General features: G+C 40.9%; 1 protein-coding gene across 8 annotated transcripts in view; it reads right to left on the bottom strand.

Annotated features, from left to right (window-relative positions):
• elavl4 (ELAV like neuron-specific RNA binding protein 4) overlaps window positions 1–14,271 on the bottom strand; it is a 78,415-nt gene that overhangs the window by 5,285 nt on the left and 58,859 nt on the right. For 5 of the 8 annotated variants that reach the window (XM_056378134.1, XM_056378141.1, XM_056378138.1 and 2 more), the window contains 2 exons: window positions 8,196–8,431; window positions 2,541–2,579 (listed from right to left, as the gene is read on the bottom strand). In XM_056378134.1, coding sequence (XP_056234109.1) covers window positions 2,541–2,579; window positions 8,196–8,431 — 275 coding nt within the window. The remainder of the gene's footprint in view (window positions 1–2,540; window positions 2,580–8,195; window positions 8,432–14,271) is intronic. The other 3 variants (XM_056378135.1, XM_056378137.1, XM_056378136.1) reach the window with 3 other exon arrangements.

The raw sequence follows: 14,271 nt of genomic DNA, 5'->3' as shown, positions 1-14,271 counted from the left end.
CCGTTGCTAGAAATTCATCAAAGATCATGCACCAGCCTGCTAAATCTGTTCTCATTCGCCTCATAATCTTCTCCTTTTTCTTGTGATGCAAGAGATTTGAATCCTCAGTTGACTTCACTTAATTGCCTTTCCGCTCAAAGGAAAGGGAAAGGAGAAAAAAATACCCCTACTTTTAAATAAAAGGTAAATGAGATAAAAAGGTTCATTTCTTATGCCACCTCCCTCCAAGAAACGACGATAGGCATTATTGGGCGTGCTTTAATTGAGATTTCCGCTTTGCTGCAGCTGTCTCAGAGAAGGCTGCTTCCTTAAGAAAAAGGAGGGAGGGAAGAGGGAGCAAACTAGATGGAAAATGGAAGCACTTTACAGCCCAGTGGCATTAAGGTACAAAGTGTATTCCTCCCACTCCTCCCGCAGTCTGCAGGGCTTTCTGTTCTGGTCTATTCCAGAGCTCGTGGCACTGATCGATAGCACGACTTGCTGCTTGGGGCCCCCACCCCTCTCTCTTTCCAGCAACTATATATGGGCAGCAATCACTATGACCTTCCTGCATGACTTTGGTCATGCAGAGTCTGCTTCTGGCTTTTGTAGTTGCTGTGAACACTAATACAAGCTCCTTGGGTGGTCAGCTCATTTACTACAAAGGGCTCTCTGCACCAATTAGCCTTTTTTTTTATTTCATGTGTTGAGTATTGTAGTAGTATAAGAGAAACAGGTTGTAGTAGAGGAACTACTACATGACTGAGATACAAGGCAATATTTTTATAGTCACCATAGGGATGCTGCAGCAGCAAACTGTATTATAATAGGCTAAAATCCTTTGTCTCTCATATCTCTATGTGGCCACAATGTCTTGTTGAGACGATTTTCATATTTTCTCAAGCATTGAACGTGTCGAGGCCTTGTCTGACTTGCCGGGCTGTGTTCAGGCCTCTCCTGCTGGGCTTGAAAAAAGACTTGTGGTGATTTGTATGCAAAAGCTGGAGTATGTGAGGAGGTTTGTGAGAGTGTGAGGGTGACGGTTTGGAGGCTAGCTCACACTGCGAGGATGAGGAGATGAGTGTGCCTGTGTGCCTGTGTGTGTGTGTGTGTGTGTGTGTGTGTGTGTGTGTGTGTGTGTGTGTGTGTGTGTGTGTGTGTGTGTGTGTGTGTGTGTGTGTGTGTAAACGTGCATGCGAACGTACCCATCAGAGCGGGACCAAACACTAACCAATGTTACAGACGAGACCAGGGGTTGCATAGCAACAGTGTAGCTGACCAGATATCTATTCTGTCCTTTCTAAAGCCAACCATTTCCAGCTCTTAACACCCTTCTGCTCTTTCTTTTCATATAATAACCTCAGATCATTGATGCACCTCTAACTTGATGACATGCTATGCAATCAGGGCGGCTGAATCAGACATTGTTTTCACCTTTAGAAAATCATGTAAAGACTCAGAGAGAGGGGCTCAGTGCTTACCAGGCAAGGGGGCACAAGGGTTAAACATGTGAATGCCACACTGCATCACTATCAATGTGTTATTCTGTAACTAGATTCTTAATTCCTGCATTTGACAAAATGACTGCTTTTTAACTTGCTAAGGGAACATTTCTCTCGAGCCAAAACTTTGAGTAGTTAAGCTGAACTCAGATGGTGTCCCCTGTGCTCGCAACATGCAGGATGCCACCGTCAGCACATGAAACATCTATCACCACGGTGGCTGCTGCTCTGGGTTATGTAACACCTATGGTAGCGAGAAAGCAAAATGAAACATGGAGGCGAAAGGAAGGAATTCGAGCAGAGCAGTGCCAAAGCTGGAGCTGTCTGCAGCGAAACAGCATTTCCTGTTTCCAGCAGGGATCCAGGTTCATCCAGCCTCATCCCATGTCCTAGCTAAACAACACCTTATCTCAGCTAGTGCTGCCAAGAAATTAAGGCAATATATGGTGTAATTTTGTCGTGACTTCCATCGTACAGATATTGATCTATCACACAGAGGAGTGTGCACCTAGGTGAAAGTGGATGTTCAAAGGTCTTTTTCTAATGATCTAGTCAGGAAATCTCCATAAAATCAATGTGACACATTAAAATTTTGCTTCTAAAGAGAGTATATAGCTGTAGAGTGACAAGGCAGGAGAACCTGAATCCGGTAGAAAACAACACACCTAGAAATTAGGAGTTTTACACCAGAGAACAAAATCCATTCAGTACACAGAAACAACCCAAAAACAATCCAAACAACACCAGCACTTTTCATAATCAAAACAAAGCAAATTCATCACCACTGAAAACAAAGACTGATTATTTTCTGCTTTTTTTTTTTTTTTTTTTTTTTTACACCTTAAGTGGTTGGTAGGGTTTTAAAACCAACTCAAGCTGACGAGGAAAAAACCAAAAAAATTAAAGAACCAAAAATGCAGTTGACCTTGAACGAATTGTCAAACGCAAAGTGACTGCAAAATACAAGGAAACATAAACTAAAAAAAGAACAGAAAAAAGGATATTGAAAAATCATTGAGTCAACATGGACATCTGGCATTGGGTGAAGTTTTTAATTACCTCTTTACGCCATAGGCCATATTAAGCAAATTGTCCAGCCTGTAAAGAGAAGGAGGGTTCTGGGGTTAATGGTGGGCAGATGGTCGACTCACTCAATGGAACTAATGTTAAGTCCCTGTAGGAACTGCATGGTCCTCCTCACTCAAGAACAAACAAACCCATCTACAGTTGGCCCATTACACTGAGGAGCCCCACCAGAAAATGCTATCATCAGTTAACGAATCTACAGTACCATCAGTATGGTCAGCACTTGCTCAGTCGGCCACTGCGCTATTTCATAGGTTTCAGCATAGCCCTGCACTAGCTAATGCTAGAGCAGAGTGCTATGAGCACATTGTCATTATGGAAGGTGCAATGGTTTAATTGTTATACAAGACTACAGCAGTGGACTGGTCACAGTTCAGTATTACAGTCACATGCAGAGCACTAATGGTGGCAGGACTGGAGCATAGCATGGCACTCAGCTATACTAGGATGCTAGGCTAGCCATAGTGCAACCAATGGCAAATAATTGCCTTATTTTACATTACAGGAAATTGCATGTGGGTATCCATACAATTTATGCCACCACATTGATGGTTTATTAAAAGATGGAGGTTAATGAAAATTTCTTTTCATAAACTATGATCTTTAGTTTGTGTTAACTCAATTGAGAGAACACCTGAGATGACAGGAAATGATCCAGAGTTCTGTCAGTGTAATGGTTTGGTATTTGAATGATGGTGAGCGAGAGAGGCGATGATGATTATTATGTTTTCTATGAGGAAGACCAACAAAAAATCACAACCGAACATTAAACTAGCCATGAAATTGTGAATGTCTGTCTTTGTGGTTGGGGTCAATCTGTTAAGTGCTAACAGGTCATGTGGAATGGCTGAGTTACAGGGTGTCCTCAAAGGGTTAGTTTTTGGGAAATGTTCTGGTTTCATAATAATTTCAGCCTGCGAGCTACAGGCATTGCAGTCAGTCAGGGTTAACTACAGTGTGTGTGTGTGCGTCCTCCGTGCGTGTGCGTGTGTGTGTGTGTGTGTCTGTTTGTGAGCCAGGCTACAGAACCTGTGGGCTGTATGAAATGTTGGCCCTCTTGGATGGATGCAGTCTGTTTGGTGACTCAATGACCTTCATTCCTCACTTGGGTCTGGCCTGTCTCATGTCTTATTAACTCCTCTGGCCTAATGGACAGGGGCCACGGCTTATTGAGCAACAGCTGGCCGGTGACGCCTTGTTCCTCTTGAAAACACTACAAACTCTCTGACTTTGACCCGACTGTCAGGGTTGTTTCTCCTTGTCTCTTTCAGTCAACAAGCCTTTGCTTTCTTGCAACAATAGTGCTTCACAGTATTTACAAATACCTTCAAGTTAGCATTAACATCTCATTGAAAATGTAATTGTTTTAACCACATCATCATCCAGATACCTCTTCTACTATCGGCACCATTTAGAAGCAACAGTATTTTCTTACTTGATATATATACACAACTTCATTATTATTTGATTGCAATTAAGACACCAATTAGATTTTGTAGGAGTGTAATAAATAACTTTCATAGTAATAACTCTAATATACTATTTATATTAATCATCTTAAATTTAATTTACATTACACATTAGAGATAACAGATCAGTAGTCTTCTAATCAGGGACAATTTAACACCGGGATGCCAGATAATTGTAGTTAAGCACCTGATAATTTACTCTGGGTATTGTGTATCTGGACTGAAATGCAATGCAATAACCTGTTTTAAAATATTATTTTAACACTTGCTTTACGTCAGTTGATTTTTAGTTTTTATTTTAAATGTTTAAGATGAGTAAATAAAGTTATACTGTGATAAGTATAAATCCCCACACACTGTTAATCTATTTGACCTTTGTTACATTAAAGTAACTGAGTACATTGTAGGTCTGCTGGGGTCAAAGTATCTCTGCATTGTAGCACATTTATCTCTTAAAAATACCAAATAGCCCCAAAACAAAGAAAAATCTGGAGGAAAGGATATACAGAATCATTAAAGCCTTAATTAGTCCATTACGTGGGAAGGGAACAAGCAGACTGCTTTGTGGGTAAATGAGTCAATTGAAGAGGATGCTCAGAGGAGAGGCGCTCCAGACCTGGGAGCACTAAGACATCTGCTGGCCGCCGGGCCATTGGGCCACAACAAAACAACCTGCTGCTAACACACTCCCTCTCCCTCTCTCAGTCCCTCTCTCTCGCTCACACACATGTACCAATGCACACTGATAAATGCTCACCACGCAAACACTCTGCCAGCTTTTCACACTGCCTCTCCAAGCTCGATATAAACAATAGGGCTTTTGTGCTTTCTCTCAATGCATGTTAATGGAGGAATGGGCGTTTTTGTCTTTTCTTTTTTGAAACAAAAATCTGTTCAATTAAAATTGGCTCCTGCCCTGGATATAATAAGGCTAATTTGCTAATTAGTACCATTAGTTAACGACAGAGGATCGGAAACGAGCCGGGATCTAGGGCTAGGTGTATTGTGCTTCAGTCGATTATGTTTGCTGTCTTGTAGAGGGACCATACAAGCACATTATACATTAACTTGTGTTACAGCAGGCCCACATCATTTAGTCACATAGGATGGATGTAATTACAACTGTAGGTGGATTGTACTGTATTCTGCCAAGTCTCTTTTTTTTCCTTTTTTTTTTATGTATGTGCAGCAACTTGTTAGGCATGTGAGGGAAGTATTAATTTAACAATATCTAGTAAATTGATTTTATTGTCAGCGCTAACTAGCATTTAAAGTTGATTTATGCATCATTAATTCAGTTCACTAAATACATTTGAAAGTTTGAAACATAATCACTCGAGATATATTTTAGCTTAAACTTTAATTACTTTAATTTTGCCTTATTGAGGAGTTAATAATAGGGCGGCCTTGACAGAATTCTTTGTTATATAAGGAAATAGAAAATGCCCTTTTGCACTGTTGTCCTTAAAAGATTGAGTTAAAAAAAAAGGGAGACTGTGCACATCGAGCACATTTATAACTTCTGAAGTGTTGAGGTTTTAGTGGAGGGCTTGGGAGCAGAGAGCAGGAGCACAGGGACACAGTGAGGAAGTGTCCTGTGGTTGTGAGTTGTGATGAGAAGCGACAGCTCTCCTGCAGAGCCTGTAAATTGGCTTGGCGTATCACAGACACACAGCTACGCTACATCGCTCAGGTGTCACACCAGGGAAGCCGCTCCAGAAGAAAAATACCTTCCAAGCTCTGACTTTGATGGAGAGTAAACAGCACGACCGGCTTACTGTTATTGAAAGAGAGAGGAAATTGTATAAGTATGCATTCTGTCTCCAATTCTGAAACATTCTTGTTGGATTGGATGATAGACCGTAATATCATACGATCACCTGTTTCTGTCTCGGTCTTGTAGTCGAGGTTAAAGGTAACAAGACCCCAAGGAATAAGCCCTAACCATCTCTAGTGTTGTAAAACATTCAAACTAAAAAAAAAAGGACTGTTTGTGTCATCAGTGAGCGACAGGAAATGAACAGGTAGGATGCCATATATACAGTATGTCAGCTGTATACTGTATATATAAAGTTAAGTGATGGCTTGGTGTAGAGCTGAATGACCTGGGCAAAAAACTTTCTTCTTTCATATGAACTCAATTTAATTAAGTTGCAACAAGGTTAAAATGCAAATCCTCAAATTAATTTCGACATCATCTGTTTTAATTTGCCCTTTGTTCACTAGATTTAAGACATAAGTCTCTTAAATAACTTCAGGTTTTAATGCAGGGACTAATGCAGTATTTAATACCATAAATTATGTCTTGCATCTGGCAGATGTATTTAAAGTGAGTTAAACTACAACAGTGCACTACAACGTTAAGGTGCATTGTATCATTATGACCATATAATGCAGAATTAGGCCTTGAAAGGCAAAATGACAAAGAATGCTTATTAAATGAATCTTTTTTTGTTTGATAAACATTTACAATATTTGAATCCAAACACATGTTTTTGCCCAGGCCTCAGAGGGAATATTCTGGGAACGTGTTGGCTCGATGGCAGCATGATGAAATGAGGGGAAATACGTAGTTGTGAACGACAGAACCCCACAGTCTCTTATGAACAGTTCCTCTCTGATCTGGGTGGACCCACACAGAGTGCTCACAGGACCTGATTTACTGACACCTGCACCAGGCGCAGAGCTCACACCTGTTGTTCTAAAAGGGGACGTATTTTTCGGGCATGAATGTTAACAGGAGAAAAGTTGCATCATTGCTGATACATAGACATTGTTATGACTCATGCTCTCTACGTGTAGGTGTTACATCCCCTGTTCGAACACTGTAAATGGCATTTGGTGCAAATGTTTTCCAAATCAGGCCTGTTGTTTAGAACAGACGTGTTTCCTTGATTAAATGCATTTATTGTCAAGTTAACCAAGAATAATTGCTACTGACTTTAGGACTGATGACTCAGTATCAGTACTTTTTACCCCCTAGACTTTAAATCTCTCATATCCACACATGAAATAGCAATCCTGTTTGTCATTTAATGATACCAGACACACATTAGATGACATACTTGTTTTCTCAAATTTATATTATTATGCATAAACTACTTTGTGAAGTTTGCTAATAAATACATAAAGTAGCTTTCCATTATTCTTAGCTTGGGCACATTAACCTGGAGATTCCCAACCTTGTCAGCAGATTAACCTTGTGACCCCATTCTTATTCTAGGCACTTTGTTTAACTTTATTTCTTCATAATGTCTGCAGAATAGAGTTGGGAAAGAGGAGGAACCACTGGCTATGAGAAGTATATTTCCCACTCTGAATTCTTAATCAAGAGTTTTCTTTTAATGATCTCCTCAATGTTACTCAACATAGGAAGAGGTGATGCCTCTGGATAATGTAACAATGCATGATATGGTCATCAGTTTTTACTATTTTAACTTTATGGCTGATTGCTTGAAATGCTACATTAACCTGGCTTCTTCTCCTTAGCGACGGCTTTGGCCGCTGTTGGTAGAAGAAGCCAGAGCAGCAGCAAATTCAAAATGTTTCCTTGCTGCAGCTGTGAACAAAACATGGCACTATGTTTGCCAAAAGGTTACATTTGTTCCAAAATTGTTATTTATTTATTCTGTAGATTGGATCAATCAACCAGACATTTTCTAACAGCTGGCAGCTGTTATTATGCATCTTTTGCACTGGTTGCTCATTTAGAGATGTTTCATGTCCATCGATGCCTCATTCATTAACATTGTCTGTAAAGAAATCAATGGGACTTAAACATCTAGAACCAGGAGCAGTCGAAATAGCTCCTCCCACTGCACCACTCAAAATGACAAATATCAAGCTGCTCGTGTTCACTGTTCAATTACAGTTTACTGTCAAGCAGGACTGCTTTCCGTATGACTCCACAGAGCAGCCAATCATTTCACATCACTCAGGCATTTTGGTTGGGTCACCACATTAATATCAGAAAACCTTAGAATGGATCATCTACTAAGGTTGGGAAACTCTGTATTAACAACACCTTTAAAATAATATTTCTCGATATAAATCTTCATGCTGTGTGTACGCTATCTGAAAACGTTCCCACCCCATCCTGTCTCTTCTCTGTCCCGCCTCCTCCTCCATGTTTATCTCCATGTCCCGCCCCAGTACTCACCTGAACCTCTGAGCCTGGTGGTGGAGGGGCCCTGGGTATCGGCGATTGGGGGACTGGTAGAGTTGTGACAGAAGGGCTTGGCTGGTCTTCTGGCTGGGGTTGTTGGCGAACTTGACTGTGATGGGCTCGGCAGCACCCGATGGCTTCTGTCCATTCAGGCCCTTGATGGCCTCCTCAGCCTCTATCCTCTTATCAAAGCGGATGAAGCCCACACCTCGGGAGCCACCTGCGGGGCCAGCAGATCACAAACAAACAGGGGCCCCTTTTACTTTACAGAGTTTAATGGAATATATACAGTCTATACATACAGTATGTACTGTATGATTAATTAAATTCTAATTTCTTGTGTTTTCCCAGTCCAACAACGTTAAACATGATTTTCCCAAATAGTCTGTATAACTTTACACATGGGAGGAAGCTGTGACACCAGACACTGTTGATGGCTGTAAAGAAACTCTTTTAAAAAATGAATTAACAACTTAGAAATGACTATATTTTGACAAAAAGGAATTGAAGGTGACTGTGTTTCACAATGTAAAAAAGAAGCAAAGATTACACACACAGCAATGATGCAGCTTGATAAAATAATATTTTGCAGGTGATTGCTAAAACTAAAACATTTTCTATCAATCAAGACATTTTTCTCTTCCATCCTTTTTCTACAAAACAAGTGAAAGCAAAAAAGCATGATGACCAATTTAATCACAAGGCTTTGTGATAACTACTTTGTGTAACTGAATTGTTGTGAGTGTGTGTGTGTGTGTGTGTGTGTATATCATTTGTTCTCAGGTCTCTCTCATAAAAGACACCTTGATCTCTCTGAGAGCTCCTGGATAAATTTAACTTAACTAACTAATGCTTCCAGAAATGCAACAAAGAGCATTCAAACTGGTCTAACTTAAATTCTTTATTTTTTATTCTTATTTATTTAAAAATTTTTTTCCTGATTTAATTTTATTATGACATCTATGACCCCATCAACCCCACCTAACTTAATGTGCTGCATTAAACACAGGGACTGAAAGTAGGTTTGGAGAGAGGGAGAAGACGGACATGAATAACAATAACAAACACACACACACACACACACACACACACACACACACACACACACACACACACACACACACACACACCGGCTGTAGATTGAGGATATGTGTTATGGCATTGGCCATGAGTCCATTTAAAGACACACAGTCCATTCTTCCTTCATGCTAGCTCCAGTCACAGACAGCCATACACACTCTCTTCATGCATTGTTCTCAGTGACATTTGAGCCGTTTCCTTGGAGATATTTTTGACTGCCACCTGAGAGGAACATTTAGAGATGTGCTTCCTGGGAGGTCCTTTATTGGTGTCTGTGAATGCTCTGTGTGTTACTAACTGTGTGTGTGTGTGTGCACGTGTGTGTGTGTGTGTGTGTGTACACGCACGCACTGTTATCTATTAATGGATGCTGTGCCTTGTTTTAATGAGGCTGCCTAGATGGCCCAGAGGATGCTTGCTCAGTGACAGCAGCACTCTGCCGAAGAGACTATTTACATAACACTGTGTGTGCACACAGGCATGTCTGTGTGACTGAGACTGAATAGAAGAGAGGCAGTGAGAAAGAGGGGAATTTTGTGTTTGAGCATCATTGTGTGCAGTCTCTGTCTCACACATAAAAAGCCCTCCTTATTGTTATTCCACATTTTTGTACAAGCCATCCCTCTCCCCATCTCTTTTTTATATTTCCTGTTGGCTCGTCTCATGACGCTCGCTCCCTTGAATTCTTGTTCGGAGAAGCACCTTGACCATCTCACTTCCCCTTTTGTTCTCTTTTTCTCTCCGGGACACAGGCACCACAAGGTTATTTACTTTCCAGCCAAGCTGCAACATGAAAAGACACCTTTTGAAAACCAATGATTAATGAAAAGTGTCTTAAATCTCCTTACAGTTCGAGTATTGGGTATACAATTAAGAGGATTTTAGGTAAAGCTTATCATTTTCTGCTTCTTGTTTTTCCACAAAAATATAAAGTAGAAATAAAATTTAATTTTATCTGTATTACAAAAAAAATTGATTTTAAGATGATGCACAAATCTGGCTAAAAGTCACATCAACAATTTGCAGCACGAACACTTTAGTTTTAAAGAGACTAAGTAGCTAATTTGCACTTTCTTTGCAATTTTCTCACCTTTCAAATACTGGAAACATTTTCTTAGCTGTCAACTTTTTTCTTTTTTTTTTTTCTTTTGCACAAAATTAAATTATGTTTTTGTGTAAACTGATAAAAAAAAAACTAAAACGTGTCTAATCAAGAAGGTTGTTTGACACCAAGAAACAATCTTAACTCATCATCTTCACTGACCACACACACGCTGCAAAGCACAGACCTGAACCACAGCATTTTCCGTACGCCTGTTGGATGATCTCATTAACTCGTATTCAGTGTAAATTATTCTGTTTTATTCTCTCTCTTTTTTTTTTTACCTCTCTGGCTCTCTCTCCCCTGACAGGCTTTCACAGTTTCCCCTCCCTTACTTCCTCTTATGCCAGCTCTGTACCTGTACATTTTAATTAGCTTGTCAGAAGCAGAAAAATAACAATTCTAATGGGATCTACATAGTGCAAACAACAACCAATGCTGTTCCTACAATTTTCTTCATTTATTACTGTAGTTGTCATGAATGTGCTGTGTGTGAGGTAAAATGGCAGTCACTGCTCGGGGAGAGCTCTTTCTGAGCTCTTGTCACTAACTGTAACTGGTAATGGACATAAATCTAGTACGCATTAAAACTCCTCTAACACCATGCTTCACCTTGATAATTGGAACCTGCCCAATTTCACAACAGTCTTCTGCTGTAAGGCACTTAGCAACTCCAAAAGCCTTGCTCAAGGGCACCTCAGCGGTAGTTAAGGAAGAGGAGAGCGTTGCTCATTCACTTCCTTGGCTGAGGCGAGAGAGGAGAAGAGAGGACTGTATTTCTCCTTTAATCCTCACACTTGTTTGGCCTTGAGCTGCTCCTAAGCTGGTTCTGGCTGGAGGGCCTCTAAACGAATGCTTGGCATACAGATGAAGGCAAACACACACATGCACACACACATGCACATACTTAAGTAATGACTTGAAGAGGTGCTATTGAGACTGAAGTGTGAAAAGAGGAGTAGAGATGTCCAGAGTGTGTGTGTGCGCGCGCGTGCGTGCGTCCGCGCGCATGTGAGAGAGAGTGAGTGATTTTATGCATGCAGTTTTGTTTCAGTGTGACATCAGCTACTTGTGTCCTTGAGTTTGAACCATAGCACTGTAAGGAGGTGAGCGAGGTGAGGTGGCAGTTGACCCCCGTCACCCATAATTCTGGCAAAAAGAAAATGTAGGTGTGCACACACCATTGTGATCGCCTCCTTTGTGTCTGCTGTGTCTACTTGTGTCTGTAGGCCACTGTAACAAGTGCAGTCTGGGGCAATAATGTAATCCGCTTGCTCAAGATTTCAAACTTGGAATGGGAGTAAGCCGTTACTGAGAGCACTAACATATCCAGGTAGTGAAACATAATGGGTGTTGTTTGGATCAGATACAGCAGAGTAAAGTCGGCCCTTAGTCGAAGTTTAAGGCTGTGATGTGAAACACTCATGTTGTACTCCGTTTAGTATCATTAGAGAGCAGGAAGGGATCAATGGAACTTTAAAGGCGGAATATCTGATGGCGGTGTGAAATGTGAACTCACTGATATGAAAACATACAATGTCTGTGATACTATACAACCAAACAGCACTCATCAACATTTTTCTGCCGATTTGACCTGACTATCCACTATTCTGTGTTTTCACTTTGCTTGGTTTTCTTTACAACCCCGTAAGAACATGTTAAATAATAATTCTTCAGCTTATTAAAATGATCAACCTGCAGGATGGACAGACAAGCCTGATAATTCTCATTATCCTCATAAATCTTCACATCACATCTAATGCTGAATGTATCTTTATATCATGTTCACTAGGCATCATATCAGTGTGTCAGATACTCCATTTAGGTTTAATGCGTTCTGAAGTTGTCACATCAAATCAAATCACTCACACACTATAAAATAACTGCAGGACAGAACAGGATGGTATATTATCTTCTACTCTGCAGAATTAGTTTGTTCAAAGATAAAGTTGGCATTAATCTGTAGTTTATTTTTTTTTAAAAATCCCATGTACCTACTGTGAGTCCGTCTCTCAATACTTTGACTCCCCCATATTGTTGCATTCAGCCCCAAGCCCATGTGTTTCTACTGAAGTCATAAATGTCTAAAAATGGCACTCAAGTGAGAAGTTTTTCTGAAAACATTGGCTGAGTACTTTACTTAAAACAGCAAGGCATTGTCGTTTTTAGCGACAGGATTCATTTATGGGAACTATTTTCAGCTGCAGATTAATACACATTGAAAAAACAAGTGAGTATTTCTGGCAGCAGGATGGTGTGTGTGCGTGGGATTGACTCAAACTAAACTGCAACGCCCATGTTGGTCATAATGAAGAAGCACATCACTCAGTGTGGCTCATGTGGTTTGTTTTTAGACAAGAATGGAGATCTATGCTCACTTATCAGTGGGATCAGTTCATCGTTGGTTTACACTTAAATATTATCCCGTTTTTATATAAGAAAAAAACTACTTGCAGATGAAATTAATAAACCAGTTTTAGATGAAAAATCTGCTCCGCGAATCCACATGACTCTGAAAGTGTATTAAGCAGTTTTTTTTTTTTTATTACCACTCTGTCATGCCATATTAATGTAATAAACCCTGAGAAGGGTTTATTTTTCTCCTGTTAAACATTATAACAAAAACAAACTTGCAATCTATGAAGCAAAGCTGCCAGTCTAGGGAGTCCAACCTAATGACTGTCCTTTCAACCAGCCCCAGAAGCCTAGGCTACTTATCAACTGCCAGCCAGCCATACAGGCAACATTAGAGCACAATGTACTTACTAAGGTACAGCAATCTGTCTTTCTCTCTCTCTCTCTCTCTTCTTCTCACTCTCCTTTTCTGCTCTCCCTCTCCTCCACAGTAATCAACAGAGGCTTATGTAACTCTCTCTACCTGTGCTTATCTCTCTCTGACACACACCGACAGGCACATTGGCTGCCTTACTAATAACACGCTACCTCAATCTGGGGAGGGGGAGGTGTGTGTGTGTGTGTGTGTGTGTGTGTGTGTGTGTGTGTGTGTGTGTGTGTGTGTGTGTGTGTGTGTGTGTGTGTGTGTGTGTGTGTGGTGGTGGGGGGGGCAGAGGGAGACAGGTTGGGGAACGAGAAGCGAGTGCTGTGCAGGGGGTTGGGACGGGCAAGGCAGGAATGAAAAGGAGAAAGGGAAAGAGTGGGAATGAGGAGTGAGGAAGGAAAGGACAAAAGGAGAGAAGGTGATGGGGGAGAGTGTTAGGAGGTGACAGTAAAAGGATGATGATGAAAGGAAACAGTGCTATTCTTGCTTGCTCCTGCCCAAACAAAGCCGCTCTTTCTCTAAAACCCACTATCATTTCCCCAAACACTGACTGACTGACAGAGAGGAATGACTGCTCCTCTGAGAGAGAAGAGGAGGGGAGAGAGGTAAGAAACCTGGCTGCTGGGTAACACACACACACACACACACACACACACACACACACACACACACACACACACACACACACACACACACACACACACACACACACACAGTTGATCCATCTAGTGCACTGCATCCTTGCAAGCAGGCCCATACACTCTCTGAGAAAGACGCATGCACTGATGCACACATGCATAAGCAAAATCTTAAAATGTTTCCAGGTTTCATCTCCCATCCTTTTATCTTTTATTTCTGGAGCTATATTGTGCCAACTGTATGAAATGATTAGACTTGCCTTTCCAAAAGATTTATAATATGGCAGCGGCAGAAAGAAACACTCTTCCTGCTGTCTTCTAATTAGAGGGAGCGAAAAAAAAATGCAATGTCCTTGTTTTAAGTAACATTAGTGTGCCTGGGTACAGATGGCGTTTGAAAAAGCAGCAAGGGGAGAGATGCAGATACTTTGAAGAGTGGAGGTGCCCTGTGCTTTAGCCTCTGTCAGAGCA

The sequence above is a fragment of the Seriola aureovittata genome, chromosome 6 (assembly GCF_021018895.1).
Source record: "Seriola aureovittata isolate HTS-2021-v1 ecotype China chromosome 6, ASM2101889v1, whole genome shotgun sequence".
NCBI lineage: Eukaryota > Metazoa > Chordata > Actinopteri > Carangiformes > Carangidae > Seriola > Seriola aureovittata.
Note: the sequence above shows the minus strand (reverse complement) of the source record. Positions and strands in the feature narration are given on the sequence as shown.